Source organism: Chrysemys picta, chromosome 10 (assembly GCF_011386835.1).
Source record: "Chrysemys picta bellii isolate R12L10 chromosome 10, ASM1138683v2, whole genome shotgun sequence".
Classification (NCBI taxonomy): Eukaryota; Metazoa; Chordata; order Testudines; family Emydidae; genus Chrysemys; species Chrysemys picta.
Window position 1 is genome coordinate 18,977,948 of NC_088800.1, and position 19,558 is coordinate 18,997,505.

Consider the following 19,558-nt stretch of genomic DNA (forward strand, 5'->3'; position numbering starts at 1 on the left):
CACAGTGAGGGGGAGCTGTTAGCATCCCCTGCTCCCACAGGTGTGAATCAGTCCCAGTAACTTTTCAATCAAAATCAAGCCACTGGAATAAATGGTCTAAATTCAGAGCTGAGCTACACCTCATGCATTCCCATTGAAGCCAGTGGGATTGCTCCTCGTTTAAATCAGCAACGAATCCAGACTGCTACCTATGAACAGCCTTCTGGCAAAACAGGAATTAACAATCCAAAATCTAATTCAAACCCCACCGCAGTCTGGAAGGAGGAGCTTCACAGAACAGGTTTAAGAGGTTTATTTGTCATTTTAATCAATAAATACACACTGTGTTTTGCTTCGGTATAAGCACAGGACTTTTCTTAATGATCATTCACATTGTTTCTCTATCAAACATGGTAGCAGGTAATATTGCATATGAATAAGCAAACTTTGGTTCTCTTCCGCCTGGGGAGGCCAATCGGTTTCACCTATTAAACAATTGCTTGCAGAGGACAGCAAGGCAGCTGGATGCCGCACTGAATGCTGCATTCGGGAAAGCTAGGGACGCTGTAGAACTTGATCAGTTTTCTGAAGGCACTTTTTTTGAGCATCATGACCTCTTTGGGCAGCTTGGAAAGGATTTTATCACTAGGGTGAGAACCATTTTTTTCAGAGGCTGCTGCCTTCGGGTGGCCAATGGTTGGCACACTGTTGCAGCTGAGGGAGCGGGCTGTCTTTTTCTTGTCTTGTACAGATAAGTAGCTGAATAGGAAAGAGGATAACTTATGTTTGGTGACATCTGGGACATCTTCTGGAAAGCAGTCATCCAGAGGATCCACTTGGGCTTCCAGGTGTTGATTGACCACACATGTAGTGGGACTGACTGCTACCTTTTTAGGCTGCACTATTATCTTTCTGAAAGGCGCGTTGTGTTCGCCTACCTCCGTCTGAAACGGAGAAATACCGTTATCAGCAATAGGACTGGGGTTACTTATTATGTTGGGGATTTTGGCCCCATCAGCAGAGTTGCTGGGATGCAGCATGTAATGCTGGTTAATGATTTGGGCTGAAGTTTGTTGGATGATGTGCCAGTCTCGCAGAATGTCCTCTCTGGTTGTGAACTGAGACGTTACAGTAAAGCGGATGATGAACTTGTCATGAATGGTAGCTGGAATGAGGAAGAGGCTGCCAGATTTACTCAGTTCTTTCAAGACCTTTTCTGTCAACCAGTTAGGACCCTATTTTAAAAATATATAAGAAGAAATGTATATTACAGTGGACTTTGCATATTAGAGATCTACAACAGTCTGTAACAATTGCTAGTGATCTTGTTACATTCCTTCATATAACCCTTACCCATAGCAATCAAGCTGGAAGACATGACGCTGGCTACTGCTGATTCATTCCAAAATTAATACAAATCATCATCATCTTTACCTTTAAACGAAATACAACCAATCCGAGGTGTCTCTTGGCAGGAATTTCAAAGAGGGGATCACTTCTGACCAAAGATTCAAAGTATTTGGCCATCTCAGTGCCCTGTAATTTAAAATGTTTTTTTTAAAGTGGTTATTTCTCGTGAATGACAAACAATGCATAAGATGCAAAATTAAGTAGATAAATAAAGCCAACTCCCCTCCCCAACCACAACCTCACACACCTAGTGCCAAAACACTGAGGTTCTCAGCTTTGCAAAATAATAAAGATTTCATCCAGTTGCCAAAATATCTGGCCGGATCTTTCACAGCCTGATCCACAACCCATTGAAATCAATGGAAAGACGGTGACTTTGATGGATTGTGAATCAGACCCTTACTGATGAACCCTTGATATCTGTACAAAACTAGGATGACTGGGCTTGGCTAGGGTTTTCTGGAGGAACACTGGAGAATGGAATCTGTCCCCATGCTTCTGAGCAGTGGATCACTAGTAGAGACACTCCACAGCTAATGCTGTATCATACTGTGGCTTCCTGTACTTACACTCAGGGGTTTAGGCCTGTGGATTTGCATAGTTGTAGACACACTGACCATGAAGCCCCCCCCTTGCCTACTTCCAGAACTACCCCCCACATTGATCCAAAGAAAGCCTCTGTAGAGTCCTGCTTTGTGGAGTGCAGAGGGGTGTTGGATCCGCTTGCCTGGCCTCTTCATAACTCACCTCCTTCCCCATGGAGAGTTCTTTGTGTTGGTGGAGGATTGAAAAAAAAGATTTTGTCTGTATGCCCCATCCTGTGACCCTCTTTAGGCAAAACTCCTAGCAAATCCAATGAGAATTTTGCCTCCCTAGGAACTACAGGGTCAAGACCTGTAACCGGCTAAAAGCAGCATACATTTGTCAATAGCATTCAGATATACACAAACTTCATGTGTGAGAGGATCTCTGCTACCCAGCCTCACAGCTGTGTTCAATGGACTCAGATGCGGAAAAGCAATATCAATATGTTAACACTCGTCCAGTTAATTCACATACATGTCTGACGTGGGCTTGAAGCTTTTTCACCCCAAAGGAACGAATCACAAACCACAGCTTCAAAGAGCGAAACCGACGACTTAGTGGAATTTGCCAGTGCTGTGAACAAAACAACGGCACATCAACAAGCTGAAAAAAACAATTTTAAAGAGAGTCCCGCTTCAGCATAATAAAGTGTGGTCCTGCACCCCTCTTCTCAGATGAGTGACCCTTACTCAGACAAGGAGTTTGACCTGAGTAAAAAAGAATGCGGAAATTGGCATAACAAACAGTCATTAAAGGAAGATTCTGTGTAGTATTTTCCCAGGTGTTCTGAAAAACCATTATATTTTGGCTACTGCACTCAGATATTACAGTGGTTGGCATCCTAGATGTGTCTAACTTTTTGTAAAGCATTACTAATTTTCATTATTCCGGTTCACAGTGCAGAGGGCAGTATAAACTGATTAAAGTCCTGATTCAGGAAAACACTTAACATGATTAGTCCATTGCAATTGAGGACAGCAATGCTTAACTTTAAGTCCCATTGACTTGTCCATGTGCTTAGCTGCTGTCCTGAAGAGGGATGTTTTCCCAAATCAGGGCCTAAAGGATAAATGAGACAAATGAGACTAGAAAAATTAGAAAAAGCAATGGCAGCCAATCTAACGGAGGGACCAGACGACATTTAAAAAAAAGAAACTATATCACAGAATCCACAAAACTACATGCCTCCAAATTAACCACCAGAGGGAGCAATGTATGCTAATTAAAGAAATAAGCTATACTGAGACCAAGAAAGAAAACAATTGCCTTTTTCAGAACCTTGATGAGCACATAGCTGAAACACTGGTCTTATAGAATATTATTTTGTAACACAGTATTCAGATTTAGTTAGCTAGATCTGAAATGATTTGCTTCTTAGCTCCCCACCACCGTCAACAGCTGCATTTAAAGCCCAATGAAGTTTTAATTTATTTTATTATTTTACTGCTGTTTCAAATCAAGGAATTTCCATTGTTTACATGTTTTCCCAGAACTATGTCATGTATCAGAATAATTGTTGTAGGTTAGAGTAGGAATAAGACAAACAGAATAAGCCCTGCAAACATGTAAAAACCCCATCAACTGGAACTGTTCTGACAATAAATTACACGGAAGCAGGGGCGGCTCCAGGCACCAGCGCAGCAAGCGCATGCCTGGGGCGGCAAGCCGTGGGGGGTGGCCTACCGGTGGCTGTGAGGGCGGCAGGCAGGCGGCTTTCGGTGGCATGGCTGCGGGAGGTCCGCCGGTCCTGCGGCTTCGGCGGCAATTCAGCGGAGGAGACGCCGATGGCACGGCACCGGCGGACTTCCCGCAGGCATGCCGCCGAATCCACGTTAGCAGAGGACCAGCCTGCAGGTGCGCCGCTGAAAGCCACCTGTCTGCCGTGCTTGGGGCGGCAAAAAACATAGAGCTGCCCCTGCACGGAAGTGACCTTTTTCTGGCTGAGGCAGTGGGCTAGATCCTCAGCTGATGTCACTTAATGTAGCTCCAATTAAGTTAATTGAGCTTTGCTGATTTAGATCAACTGAGAATCTGAAAATCTTACACACAGACAAAAAATGTCCAGGGCAACAGAAGATTGTAATATCCAAGTGTTGTTTGATTAACCTAACCAGCGTCTATATTTATCACTTCTAGCTTCTATATTTGATCTAGAAGAGTTTCTGTGCAATTTTACTCTCAATGCAGACTTACTGCCAGAGCTCATGTTACGCTCCCCTATTTAAACTGTATTTACACTTCACTATGATTGTTTCTATAGTCTGTATTAGAGATATTCTTATCATCACATGAAACATGCTCCAGGAGTATTAGGAATCTGACAATTTCTGTTCAAACATTTTGTAGGAAATGTAAAGTATTGGTTCAGATGGCTACTTACCATGAAGTCAGTAGCAGCCCCTGAATTGGCATGTCTGAGGTAGACGGGATTAACACTGAAGGTTTGCTGTAACTTGTATTTGTCTTTGACCCTATCAATAATAGAATGAATTGTGCTTAGTAAAAAAAATCCTCAGAGGAAGACTTTGCAATTTGTATGTTGTACTTTGAGTGTTCGTTCCCTTTGATTGTTTTGCTCTACTCACCAGAATGCAGTGCAGTCAAAGTGAACCATCATCCATTTAGAAGGATTGAAAGCAAAAGAATCTGCATATTCAATGCCGTTCAAAAATAATCGAAATTCAGGGCAGAGAAATGCAGTTCCTGCATAGGCAGCATCAATATGAAGCCAGAGACCCTCAGCGGCACCTGGAGAAATAGAAAATGTGGGGGGGGGGGGGTCATGGTGGCTCAGTGAGTTAACACGTAGCTTCTCCATTCTGGAGAAGTAGGTTTACATTTTGTTTAGGACACAAGAGAAAAGAGTGTGGAAGCAAGACAGACCAGTCCATCTCAAAGATGTTTCTGCATCAGACACCTAAATCCACTGGAAAAGATTGGATCCGGATAGGCCCATCTCTTCTCCATGACAGAACCTTGGCTAATCCTTCCCCCTCTGTAAGGCAGCCTCTTAAAGTTTGAGGTCCTGTCATCTGTACTGACAGTGAGTGAAATTCCTCATCACATCCCCACCACAAAGCCAGAATCGGGGGATCCCAACAGAATGGAATCCCCACCCAACCAATGGCAATGTCAGCAGCAGCACACCAGTCTCTCTGCACCCACTAATCAGAACCTGGGCTGGAGTAGAATTCACAATCACTTCCCACTCCTTTGAAACATAGACCTAGCGGCCACAATGATGTCCTGCCAGCCCCTACTTTCAAAACCTCTTCCAGCCTGGGACATCCATGGAACCTCTGCTAGTGGGTGAATTTCATGCATTTTGAACAGGACATATTTTAATGGCTTATTTCAAACATCGCAGACATTAATGGAGAGATTCCCATTGACTCCAAAGGTCTTTGAATCAGGTCCTAAAAGATCAGCTGAATAGTGGTTTCCTGTTTGCTCTTGGCTCCACAAAAAATCCCACACTTGCCTCCCTTTACTGCCTGTATATGATCTTATGGTTAAAGAGATGCTTACAAATTGGACCCAGCTCTGATAGACTGTCAAAAGCACAGACACCAGTTGTACCCAACGTCGCACAAACCTGGAAGAAAACAAAGACTTGTCAAGATGGGATATTTAAATAATCTTTTTTTTTTTTGACCGACATATTCAAGAACTAATCAGGCTAAGAATTCAGTCAGAATGGAAATTGTACCTTCTTATTTGAACAGACCAAAGTGTAAATTATTCACATGTATTTCTACCTTGAATTCATTATTGTTACCATAGTAGCAAAGTGATTCAGACACATTTTTACATGGACAATAATAATACACCAATATGTCCGTATCCGAAAGCAGAACTTACAAAGACAGGCACTAGGCCTTGGTTTCTGTCTTCTTCGATGGCTTTCTTCAGGGCTTCGCCTCGGAGGGCAAAGTTCTCATCCACAGGCAGAAATTTCATCTTCACAAGAGCAATCAAGCCAGCCTTTTCTACTGAGGAATGAGCCTAAAATAACAGAAAGGACTGCCTAGAAATACAGCTCCCTCACTCTATTCCCTCCTCTGGAGACGTAGGAAGGAGAGAACAGAAATGTGCTTTGCAGTGTGCCTAAGAGGACAGCAAATCTGGGCACAGATGAACCAAGGGAGAAGAGAAAGTTCCAAAAACAAGGGGCCCTTACCAAGAACATCCGTCTCATTTATAGTGAGGGAGATCCAGCTCCAGCATCTATTCTATGGCAATATGTATGTTTTGGGGAAACAGATGATCTCTCAGGTGCTGTGCTCTGGATGGAACACATCGGAGGTTTGGCCAATAATGGGAAGGAAGAAGGGCTAAGTGCAGGAGTGGGAGTCAGGTGAATGGGGATCTCTTAGTGCCACTATGACCTTAAGAAAGGCACTTCACTTTGCTGTAAAAGCTTTCCCTCTGTAAAACGGGACTAACACCGCCCACCTCAGGGTTCATTCACAGCAGCACAGTACTTTGACTACTAATATAAAATTGCAAAGTGTTATTATTCAGTCTGATAACACAGGAGCTAATTTGTTTATTCATAACAGTGGAAACCTACCTGATCAGATGCATAAGCAACAAGACGAGAGTTCAGTGTGGACTCATCAGTATCTGGCTCCGAAACCTTCATTTCCAGAATTTTGTTTTTTCTCGCTGCTAGCAGAGCAATCAAGGTTGATTCACTAACAGTGCTCTGCAAAGAAACAGCTGCTTATTAATTGCAGAATATCCAGAAGAGTTTTCCTCCTTTCTTGCTAGTTTGGCATGGATTTGCTAGTCACTAAAGCAATCATCTTATCCATCCCCCATTTTATTTCTGCCACAAGTTATTTCATGTGCAGTGGAACCCCACTTATCGTCTCCATTGTGCTGCTGGTCTCTGTGGGCCAGCAGCAGAAAGTGATGCATTTTGAATGCTGTGTGCTTTGAACGAGCAGGAGAGCATTAACAAGAAGAAAGTACTGTACATTTTCCTTTGGCTATAAAGTAGTATAATCCACAGAATTTATGGGCCTGATCAAGGCCCACTGAAGTCAGTGGAAGTTTTTCCATTGACTTCAGTGGGCACTGGAGAAGGGCTTATGGAAGCAGTTAAAAATGCAGGGCCTGATCCTGCAATTCTTACACATTCAAAGTACACAGGACTTGAAGTAAATGGGGCAGGGTTACTGACATGAAGAAAGGTCGCTAGAGAAGTGTCCACTATCCCCAGGTGGTTTCACATAATTTTGGAGCATACAAGGATGATGTGAAATGAAGAAATCAGAAGGAAAAGTTGTGTTGACCTCATTTAGCAATAACACAGGTCCAAAGAGAAATAGCTCCTATACTGTAACTCAGGGACCCATCATGCAATGGTTCTACATAAAAATTGGATTTTAAAATTACAGAACGTAACCACATTTAGAGTTAAAAAGTTTCTCCTAATATATACCCTAAATCTTCCTTGCTGCAGATTATTCCCATTGCCTTTGGTCCTACCTTCAATGGACATGGAGAACAACTGATCACTATCCTCTTTATAACAGCCCTTAACATATTTGAAAACTGTTATTAGGTTCCCTCTCAGTCTTCTTTTGTTAAGACTAAACATGCCCAGTTTTTTTAACCTTTCCTCATAGGTCAGGTTTTCTAAACTTTTTATCACTTTTGTTGCTTTCCTCGGACTCTCTCCAGTTTATTCACATCTTTCCTAAAATGTGGTACCCAGAATTGGACACAGGACTCCTGGAAACTTTACCTCAGGTAAAAACTTCCACTAACTTCTAAAGGGAGTTTTGTTTGAGCAAAGGAATAGGCATTCTGAAGTGTGCGAATCAATTCTGCAAAACACCCACTGAGCTCTCCTACCTGTAATACTCCTCCTCCCTGGCTGTCTGGGTGATGGTGCAAGAACATATCTGGAAGGCCCAGCATTTTCGCCAGCCAATCCATTACATTCATTTCCAGTTCTGTACAGGCTGGACTGGAGGCCTAGAAATTGGAACAAATAGACTCAGTCATGTTTTAATCCCTCTGATAGTAACCCTCTGATAGTAAACCTCATACCCTATGTTTTCCTTAAGTGACAATACAACAGTTTTTAAAATATCCATTACAGTAGACTAGTTTGGATTTGACAAGCCATGGATTGTTGTGCTGACATTCATGTCCAAGAAAAATGGGAGGATATCCCATATATCCCAAAAGAAGTTACTGGCACTTCTGAGAGAGAAGCAATGGTCTATGGTTAAGGCCATAGGCTGGGACTCAGGAGATCTGGATTCAATTCCAAGTCTGCCAGAGACGTCCTCTGTGACCTTAGGCAAGTTCCTCATCTGTAAAATATGTTTAATAACATTTCCTTTCTCCCACCCTTGGTCTGTCTTGTCTGTTCAGATTGCAAGCGCGTTGGACAGCATCTAGCCCGGGGTAGGCAACCTATGGCACGCGTACCAAAGGGGGCACGTGAGCTGATTTTCAGTGGCACTCACACTGCCCGGGTCCTGGCCACCAGTCCAGGGGGCTCTGCATTTTAATTTAATTTTAAATGAAGCTTCTTAAACATTTTAAAAACCTTATTTACTTTACATACAACAATAGTTTAGTTATATATTATAGACTTATAGAAAGAGACCTTCTAAAATCATTGAAATGTATTACTGGCACACGAAATCTTAAATCAGAGTGAATAAATGAAGACTCGGCACACCACTTCTGAAAGGTTGCCGACCCCTGATCTCATCACTACTGCAATACACACAATAACTTTTGACCACTTTTGCAACGTGAGCCTCCATGCTGAGAAAGGGTGATCTCCAAACTCCTACTGACCTAGTCTAAACCAACATAAGCCCAAGGGAATTGACAGGGACTGTTACTGGAGGTTGCTGTGCTACTTCCATACCAAGAGCAAAGAGAAACATGAAGCTGGACCAGGTGCCTTCCTAATGGTTGATTTTTGTCATTTTGCCTCTTAGGGCTTGTCTGTACTTGCAGGTTAACACACATTAAGGTAGTTTAGCTTAGCTCCAGTTGGGTTAAGCTAAATAAGCACAAGGCTTTTAGGGTTGCCAACCCTCCAGGATTGTTCTGGAGTCTCCAGGATTTAAAGATTAATATTTAATTAAAGATTGTCATGTGATGAAACCTCCAGGAATACATCCAACCAAAATTGGCAACCCTACTCTTTTTCCAGATTAAGAGTATCCGCACATGGAGTCATTTAGGAACAGTTAAATCAGGAACAACTTTATATGCACACAAGCCCTTACTGGTGTATCATTCCTGCTCTTGCTGCCATTCATTGAAATTATGACATCTAAAAATTGGAGATTTTTTTAAAGCAGTTTTATATTTTAGTTGTGCAAACAGCTTAAAATGGTTTGAAGTAAATAAATTAATTTATTGATTCACAGATTTTAAAGCCAAAAGACACCATTAGATCATCTGGTCTGGACTTTTGCATAACACAGACCAAGGAACAGCATTTCAAAACTATATAAAAACAACATTATTTACCCATGTGAATCCCAAACAGTTAATAGCATCAGCCAGCATGTCCCCCAGCAGGGAAGGCCAGGAGGTAAGAGCTGGAAAGTAGGCGTGCATATGTGGACTCTGCCAATGGACAACCTAGATCAGAGGATGCAGAGAAATTATATCAGGAACAATGTCAGAGAACTCTGAACCAGCCATACAGATTAAAACAATGTGAGGGGAAAGTCTCACCACTCCCTACTGAAGATCTGATAACAGCAAGTTTCAACATTAACAGCAAAAGAGCATTTTCAAAAGATAGTAATATGCAGTAACTAGATAAACTCCAAACTAAACCAGAAGTATTTATCTAAATTAAACATACAGCCATACATTTTCAAACAGGAAATAATGGTCCTCTGGCAACCATCCATTACAGTAACTTTATTTTACATCAGATTATTCAGGGAGGCTTATCATTGTATTTTATGGAGTTTGCTGCAAGAGTGACTAGTTGATTTCACCATTATTTAATTGTAATCCCATGGATCTTCTCCCCTGTTAGAATGCCTGTGCTAGTTAATTAAGTAGAGTTCACTATGAACTACTCATTCCCAGGGTGCAGATGTTCACACTGGATGGTAATGACCCTTTCCTGAGTCCAGTTCTACTCTAATTCTTACCCCAGGCATGATAATCTTCTCAATGTCTCTGAAGATGTTGTCCCAGCTGTCTGGCTCTACAGGGGCACTGTCTGGCAGTTGGGCTCTCATGTAACCAGGCTGCACATCTGGAGTCACCCGTCTCTCTCTCACGTTGCTCAGATACTGGCAAATGTAATCCACCATTTCTTTCCCTGGAAGAGGCAGAATGTGCCCTTTGAAGTCAGGCCATAGGAACAACAGCACATAGCAATTCACACACACTCTTTGCATTTGATAGGGCTCAGTTATCAAACTGCTCAATGCATAGCTGCAGTACTGAATACAATGGACACTCCAGAGCTATCAAGGCTTGGAAAACTCAGCTGAGTACATTAAAAGAGCCACGGTTTCCCCCTGTAAGTCACCTACTTCTTGTACTGTATCTCACACGTTTCTTGGGAGTGACCCAGTGAAGGCAAATCTTGAGTGATGGGCTTCGGCTTTCAACGGTACAGTGGCATGCGTCCCCCCCATGAACAGTGGCTGGAAACTCTAAAGTGCCTTGATCTCAACCCCCTAACTCAAGAGCAGGTGAGGAAGACAAAGGAAATCCACTGATGTCTGTAAAATGCTTAAAATGCCAACTACATTTAAACCTACACTAAGGACCCCTGTGCTTGGCAGTTGCTTCTCTTCAGTGACCATTTAAAGTAGCCCCAGGGCTTCCAGTGCAGATTGTTAGAATTTAGTTAAAAATGCATCTCTCCTCAGAAGCTGACTTTGGCTAGTGCCTTGAGAGTTTGCTTAAGACTCTCTCTGTCCCCAAGAAGAACTTCCCTTGATAGCATTTGCTTGGCAATATACTTGTTTCATTGCCCATATAATAAAAGAGCACCAGACTCCATGGTAATAGTTTCAGTTACTACACTTAATTTATAACAGCCTTGTGGACCTGTACTCTCCTGTTCCCCTAAGAACACACACAGTGCACACCACAGCTGAGATGCATTTGTGAAACAGCTTCCCAAAGGCAAAGGGTTTCTGAATATTCCTCATGAAGGAAAACAGCCTTTTCTCTGGAAAAGGCAGGGAGCCCAGAGCCAGGAGACCTGGGTTCTGGTCCCAGCTCTGAACTGGCTCTTTCTGTCAATGGGTCAGACATTTAACTTCTCTGTGCTTCCATGTCCCATCTGTAAAGTGGCCTAGAGCCCTTTATAGCATGTTTGTAAAAAGCTCTGAGATCACAGATGAAGAGAGCTATGTCGGTGTTAAGTATCAGACAGTATTTCTCAAGTGCCTTGTAACTTGGCGCAGTGTCTAATCACTGGTGGATATTCAGATAGCCTCAGCCTCAACTGAAATTGGCTGAAATGGTGTGTTTCAGAGAAATAAAGATCATGCTCAAACCTTTCATAGTCCTCTCTCTCTCTGTGGTGGTCAGGGACTATCCCGTCACTCCCTGAAAGCAATCACAGCTCTGGGCTCCTTCTCCACTTGCTAGACACTCTCCCTTTCCTGCATCAGACATGGAGTGTGCCTGACTTTTAAACTATATGACATGTTCTAATGGGCCTGAGCTGTGCCCTGATTTACACCTCTGCAACCACACTGACATCAGCAGGGTTTCATGGGGTGTCAATGAGGCTGGCATTTGGTCCACAGTACATAACACAACCTTCTCCCATAAGGTTATTCTAGACTCAGGGCCGGCTCCAGGCACCAGCGCAGCAAGCAGGTGCTTGGGGCGGCCAACGGAAAGGGGCGGCATGTCCGGCCTCTTCGGCAGCAATTCGGCGGCGGGTCCCTCAGTCCCTCTCGGAGGGAAGGACCTGCCGCCGAATTGCTGCCGAAGAACGAAGTGGTGGCGGTAGAGCTGCTGCCGAAGTGCCGCCGATCGCGGCTTTTTTGTTTGTTTGTTTGTTTGTTTTCGCTGCTTGGGCTGGAGCCGGCCCTGTCTAGACTGCAGGGCTATGGACCATTGCCGTAGGCTGCTGTAGTATTTTATTTATAACTGCAAGGAAATGAACTGACATCAGAGCCATCCTCTGAAACTCATCTTTGGAGGGATATTCCACCCAATCTCTCTCCTGCTGCTTTACAATGTTAACTCCCATTAACCCGAGTGCACAGTGTCAGCCTGCTTGGGTATGTGTGTGTAAGTTCACTTCAGTGTGCAGAACCCACCTAGGGTGACCAGACAGCAAGTGTGAAAAATCGGGATGGGGGCGGGGGTGGGGGGGTAATAGGAGCCTATATAAGAAAAAGACCCCCAAAGCAGGACTGTGCCTATAAAATCAAGACATCTGGTCACCCTAAATCCATCTGGACTGCCATGCACCACTCCCAGCCCCACAACAGTTCTTCTCCCAGCAAGCAAATTGCCACCCACCCACCCACTTTGATAGCCTGGAGAAGCCCGCAGGAAGATCTGCCTCACTCACCTCTCTCTCTGTACTCCCCTGGTTCCATGATGGCTCCTTCCAAAGTCACCCCCTCCAATCTGGGCTGTGAATCTTCAGTTGGCTGCAGGAAGCTCTGTCCTCCTTCACTGCTGGCTGCTCATCCTTCAGCCTTTATACCTCTCTTTATCTGCCAGACCCACGCATTTCAGAGAAGGGTTAGCGTAGGCAAATTAATGTAGTGGGAACTACGTATCTAACTCCTCCCCACTGTAATTCTCAGAGTGTGTGTGTGTTTTCCCTGCACTCTTTTGATGTCTAAGGTAATTTCCTCCAGATGATTTGTTTCTCCATTAACCCTTTTTACTATTGGGAATGCAGCCTGGTGTTCAGTCTCTGTCAATAGCCACAGAGTAAATCACTCCCCATGACACACATTCATGTACAATTTGGATGAGGAGGGGGGTGTCAAGGATGGTTCCAAAAGCAGCCCAACACAGCATGGGGATAAAGAAAAGCAGACAGAATCCTTTCCACATTGTCTGTGCCCATTGGGAACCGTCTCAGTGGCACTTACTTTCCTACCCAGCCTGGTATTGTTAAACCTTAGCATGTTACAGCGTGGGCTAGGCCAGTCTTTGGTGGGCTGCAGCAGACAATTGCCTAATAGCCCAATAGCCAGAAGCAGTGTTGCCAACTCTTGCAAGCCTTGAAATATTTGGTATTTTTCTTAAAGCTCCTGGAGGCATGAGGTGATGTGAGAGTCAGTTTTCTTTTGGGGGGGGAAAATGTTACTAATGCTCACAGTTGGAAAGAAAAGCTTAAAAATCTGACCCAAGTGCACCCTAAAGCCTCAACAATGAGAAAGGAAATTAGAAGAACCCAACCTTCCTACCTGCCTTCCTTTCACAGTCTCATGATTTTGGGTGGCCTGCCCCATGGTTTGCGAATGGCTGGGGTTGGTAATACTGACAAATAATAAATATGAGACAGGACTGGATGTCTCAGGGGTGGAGGGTGCTGTGACAGTGAATTATAGAGGCTGACCCGGGCTGAAGCCAGTAGGGACCAAAATCATTACAGATAGCGGTCTAGTGACCTCAGGGCCATATATTGGTGTAGTGCATGAAATTCTGTGTCCTGATAATGGCTGGACCCAGGGAGGATAAGAGCCTTACTGGCAACTAACAGAATTACTGTTTTAATTCGAGTTATGTGTTCAGCACTGAAGGGGTGGGATTATAGTCCCTTGGTGGGTGCCTATAGGAACTCCTTGTTCATTACATACATGCTAATGGAGGGGGTCTCCACTGAGTTCTAAGTGGTAAACATCTACATTTACAAAAAGCCAACAGCGCAGCCAGCAGCTTTGCTGGCAGACCCAGCACAGTGGCCAGGGATGGTGTGGTCCTTGGAGATCCAACTGCTCTTCCTACCTTCTCCTGCCTAGAGCTAGTCTCTCCAGAACGGGGCTGAGGCACATTGGCAGGGTGGAGTGCCAGGAAGCTCATGCAGCTGCTGTCAGGTCTGCCATTTCTACAGACCAATAGAAGACTCTGGTCTCCAGGGCTATCAACCCTGCACTTTCCACCAACCCTGAAGATAACTCATAAAAGATCTCAGAGGGTGGAAGCACAGAATAAAATAAGAAATCCACCCATTGTCATGAGAATGGTTAAAGGATTTTGAAACCCTGACTTTATAGTGATAGACGCAAGGAGCGCAATCTATTTAATTTAACAAGGAGAAGATTAAGTGGTGACTTGATTACAGTCGGTTAGAGCCTACCGGGGGAACAAATATTTAATAATGGGCTCTTCAGTCCAGCTGAGAAAGGTACAACATGATCTAATGGCTGGAAGTTGAAGCTAGCCAAAATCAGACAGGATCTAAGCTCTGTTTTGGACTGTGTTCCTGTCGTCTAATAAACCTTCTGTTTTACTGGCTGGCTGAGAGTCACGGTGAATCGCAGGGAGTGGGGGGGTGCAGGGATGTGACTCCCCAACACTCTGTGACAACTGGTGGCAGCTCCCGCTTCCTGCGATTTACCATGACTCTCAGCCAGCCAGTAAAACAGAAGGTTTATTAGACAACAGGAACAGTCCAAAACAGACCCCAGTTCTGGGCCTCCCTCCTTTTCTCCAGCCAGCTCCAAACTGAAAACCCCTCCAGCAGTCTCACCCAGCCACACACCCCAGCTCCTCCTCCAGCCTTTCTCCAGTTTCCTGCGCAGAAGGTGTCACCTGGCCCCAACCCCCTCCTGGGCTCAGGTTACGTGCTCAGGTATCATCCCTCAAGTGAAGTCACACCCTGATATCCCACCACCATCCAGCACCAATGCAGACAGTACCAGTAAAACTTCCACGCAACATTCCCAGGTCAAAACTCCCCACTCCCTACTCCATCACATAAGGCATAAAATTTTAACAGGGAGAATAATTAACCACTGGAACCAATAATGGTGGATGCTCCATTATCAACAATTTTTAAATGACGAGTCAGACTGGATGATCACAGTGGTTCCTTCTGGCTTTGGAATCTATGAATCTGTGAAGCTTCTTGCTATTCCCTGCCATTGCACAGTTATAGCCTTAGCACAGTCTGACTCAGACTTGAACACTATTTTCTGAGACAACGTTGGAAAGGATGAATAAGGATGGCGCTTACATGTATCTCACTTTGTCTACAGGGACTTTGATTCTGATACTCTATCCCCTGTGGAGATCCCTTCACTGAGCCCAGTCACTCTGGTTTAGGAGCAAATCTCACCCTATATGCAAGCAATCTGCCTTCTGCTGTTATAGGGAAAGGAGATATAAGTGATTGTTTCAAATTCTACAGTTACATCGATGGTGTACAGTGATGATGCCCTTCCTGGATAATCTACTCTTCCAAATGATAGCTAGATAGGACTAGGTTGTATTTCATTCTCATGCCCATCCCATGGACCAGACAGTCCCTAGAGAGATGAGCTGGGACAGGGCATGTTGGGAGCATGCTGTACGTCTGTTCTTGCCCTTCCCAAGTGTGATGTGCTTGAGCACTTTTGCTTGGCCTAGTGTCCCCAGCATCCCATCAACCACACCTCTGCCTTAAATTGGCCCTCAACATGGAACCATAATCAGCCCACGAGATTGGTCTCAAAGGACTCACCCCTTCCCACTTTATGGCTCAAAACACTTCCTCGTCTGCTTTTGCTGCTAGTGCATTTCACATTATATTTTAATGTTGACTGCAAAGTCTTTTATCTCCGTGACTGCTTGCTGTTCCACACTATCACTAAGCAGTCCTGGACTGTACCTAGAATCTTACTTAAAATTGTATTTGTCAAAAGGGAATAGTCCCACGGTGAAAGACGAAAAAGGCTAAGGGCTGGGTTTCAAAGAAGCTTGCCTTACATGCCTGCATAGTGGATGTGCTATAAGGCAGGCTGGACACTTTGGAATAAAGAGACGTTTTAGGTTAGTTTCCCTTCAAGCAGCCTACAGCAGAGGTTCTCAAACTGTAGTTCGTGGACTGCCAGTGATCCGCGAGCTCCATTCAGGTGGTCCGTGGATAATTCCCTCCAAGGTGCATGCCTGGGTGGCCACATATGACAGGATGAAGGGCCACCCACCTAGTTAGTGGAGCTGCACAGGCATGGCTCCATTAATTAGGTGCCTGGACCCTGGAAAAGATGCACCTGTAAGGTGAGGTGGTGGCCTTGGGGGGAATAGGGGGTAGGTGGGAGGGGGCAGTGGGGTGAGAAGAGGGGGTGGGGGGAATTTGGGACATGCAGGGTTGCGGTGGCCAGAGAAAGAGGTGACTTTCCCCAGCTCCAGGGCTGCGGCTACCAGGGAGAGACAGCCCTCCTTCCCAGCCTCAGCTCTGTGGTTGCTGTGGCAGGGGAGAGACCCCCTCCTTCCCAGCCCCCGCCTGGGGGCTGCCATGGTAGGGGAGAGAGGGCACATCCGTTGAATTAGAAAGGTATGACTACTGATATTAAATATGAGTTGTGTGCTTTTATTTGTAGAACAAAAAAGTTTATTATAATAAAGTGGTTTTTTTTATATAGCACTTTTATCCAAAGTGCTTTACAATAGTTAGCTAATGGTACAAACAACATTTGGAAAGATCATTAAGTGGTCCGCCGAGACCCTCAGCAATTTTCAAGTGGTCCGCGAAAAAAAAAGTTTGAGAACCACTGGCCTACAGTATAACAACTCTGGGTATCTCTCGGAGCCTCTGCTTCCAGTAGATATTTGATAAAGAACAGCAGTTTTGGAGATATGACAAAGTTGCTCTGAGAAATAATGATACAATCAAGGTATTGATATAGTGAAGGAAGGAACATTGATACAAAGGCATTCGCACCAGAAGTGTGAAAGCACTATATAAAAATATGCCAGAAATGTATTTATCTGCTATTAGCTCATGAAAGAGCCTTTAGCAAAAGAACAAACAAACTCACACAACTCGAATTTGGGGAATGCTACAAAAACTTCATTTCTCTTTGCTCTGGCCAGCACAGCCTGAGTAGTAGGGAATTATAATGCAGATTAATCGGGCTCCGAGAATAGCCCAAGATTGTTTGGATTGCATGCATGGGAATAACCCAGGCAATTGACAAGGAAACACATTGAGTTTCTTCTCACAGAGATTCCTCCAAATTGTCCCCTTGGAATATAGGCTAGGAATTTGCCCTTCAGCACAATGAACAGGGGAGACAGCCTACAAAATCCACAGATCCTGTGGAACTGCTGGAGGAAAAGGTCACTCCAATTCTATGGAGTCTCTGTGACTTTGTACTGCCTCCTATTGACCCCCTCTATGGTAGCACAGCTCCATTGATTCTGTGCTGCAAGGGCAACCACCACTTGCTGGCTGGCCCCAGAATTTCCCTCAGAGGATCCTGACTCAGTATTTACGTAAGGAATATCCACATCTTTAATGGAATTCCCAGAGAATTCCCAGCCCACCACTTCTCTCAGCCCTAACCCAGCCTGTTTCACACCAGATCTAACCTGAGGTATTTCTGTGATAGCTACAACCTCTGCAACTGCTTTGCTGGTGAGCAGAGCAGATAATCGTGCTCTGACCCCACCTAGGCATGCCTCCTCTGGGGCACTAAGTGCTGTTGGTAGTGCTAGCAGGCACTCCAATGCACTCAGCATCTCCAATAGCTGCTTCCTCACCATGAATCTCGAGGAGAGCAAGGGGTTACCTGAGCCCATAACACACCCATGCTTGAAGCGTCTGGCTCTAAAAGGATTTATTCCTTATTTCCAGTATTTACCACTGAAAACTAATGACAAAGGGGTATATGTTTGTACAGTTCCTAGCACAAGGGGTCCCTGATTGGGGCCTCAGGAGTCTACTGTAACAAATGAAAATTAGTCATTTCACTTACACAATTGAATTATGGGCCCATTTCCAAGTGTCTGTATGTATTCCTGTATTCGTAATACAGGCAGCAAGATGGTTCAATAGTTGTGGCAATAACCTAAGACCTGGGAGATCCAGGTTCAATTCCTTGCTCTCCCACAGACTTCCTGTAGGCATGTCACTTAGCAGCCTCCCTGTGCCTCAGTTTCCCATCTGTAAAATGGGGAGACTAATATTTCCTCACCTCTCTGGGGTGTTGTGAGGCTAAAAACATTAAATAGCATGAGGTGCTTTGAGACCTACCAATGAAAAAACACTTTACAAGAGCTAGGTATTACTATAAGAACCTATTCAGAGCCACACACTTATAAAACCTTTTAAAAAGGTTTTAAAACCATGTAAAAGGCAGTGTGTTAATTTTATGTGATTCCAGATCTTATAAGCCTCCAACAAGTTTCTTTAATAAAGTGGGCTGCTGATTACATTTATGATTTCAACGTGGAACAACAAACACAGAGCAATATTTTACTCCAACATGTTTTCAGACCTAAGTTACACGTAATAAATATTTCTCATGACATTTATCTTACGTCTCTCACTCCAAAATGAGACAGTGTGAGCAAGCGTTTTTCATTCAGTGTAGGAAAGAACAAATAATAGGGCTTGTTCAGGACAGGTATAAGTTAGATAGATGATAATGAAATGCACACATGGCAAATATTACCTGAAGTAAACAACAATTCTCTGTTATAGCTACCCTGCACTCAAACTGATTTGGTTATAGACCAAGCAGGATGGAATATTTGCTCACAGGAAGCAGTGTGAATAGAAAAGCTTTCTTTTTGTTATTTGCTAAATAGGTCTGTGTTGCCAAAGCCTTGGGAAACCCTCCATATGGACACGAATGTTTCCACTATCACTTTACAGGCTAGAGCTGAATTTGTTATCATTTCTAGGCGTTTACAATGATTAAACTGTTGCAAGATGCAAGGACATGGACATTATTTTGATTGTGAAACAGTTCAATTGGAGCAGTGCCTAATCAACAGGTAACATTTCACTCTATTGCTGGGTTTCTATATTCTTTACTGATACTGTATCAGCTACAAATTCCAAAGAGACATGAAAATGTCACGTACTCTCCAATTTCATGTTACAAATAGATTTTACCCAGTGCACAAGCTCCACACACGATCCTATATGTCAATTAAGCACCAACTAAAGTTCAGTACTGCTCTCGAAAATAATTCTCGTAAAATAACATGATGGCAATAACATGATGTCTCAGGATGATTTCCAGGTCAAAGTTGCTGAGTTTACAACATTCTTTTTCTAACTGACAGCTCTACAAACTCAAACAAGGATCTGAAGAGGAAGCGGGGTGCCTCTTTTTTATACAACATCATGAAGAACAAAGATTCCACAGTGTCATTTCCCTCCCTTTCTCATATTTGACCGTTAGAGTCACCTGAGTCGGTCTGCACTGTTGCAACTAATTTGGCCTTAGTCTTCTCTCCCTTGCTCAGCCGAAATTCAGGACTAATTCCACCAAGGTCATGGAGTGGGTAAAATATTGGAATTTTTAAAAACAATATTTAAAAGGCAAATATAAGCTGTCCATCAGCACATAGAGCAGCTCTGACTGGCCAGTGAAACTGATGGTGGGATGGAGCAAGATGAAGTCAGGCTCAGAAAAAGTGACAG

The 19,558-nt window shown here is 44.0% G+C and overlaps 1 protein-coding gene across 1 annotated transcript; it reads right to left on the minus strand.

The window, feature by feature from the left end:
• Positions 1–277: 277 nt before the first annotated feature.
• Positions 278–12,696, minus strand: HDC (histidine decarboxylase). Its single transcript, XM_005307255.4, has 12 exons — positions 12,533–12,696; positions 10,131–10,303; positions 9,490–9,603; positions 7,840–7,962; positions 6,548–6,682; positions 5,836–5,979; positions 5,503–5,569; positions 4,560–4,722; positions 4,355–4,445; positions 2,449–2,547; positions 1,414–1,515; positions 278–1,214 (listed from the first exon to the last, which is right to left on the minus strand). The coding sequence occupies exons 1-12, from the start codon at positions 12,558–12,560 to the stop codon at positions 468–470; spliced, it is 1,986 nt and encodes a 661-aa protein (XP_005307312.2). The 5' UTR covers positions 12,561–12,696; the 3' UTR covers positions 278–467.
• Between the last annotated feature and the right edge of the window lie 6,862 nt (positions 12,697–19,558).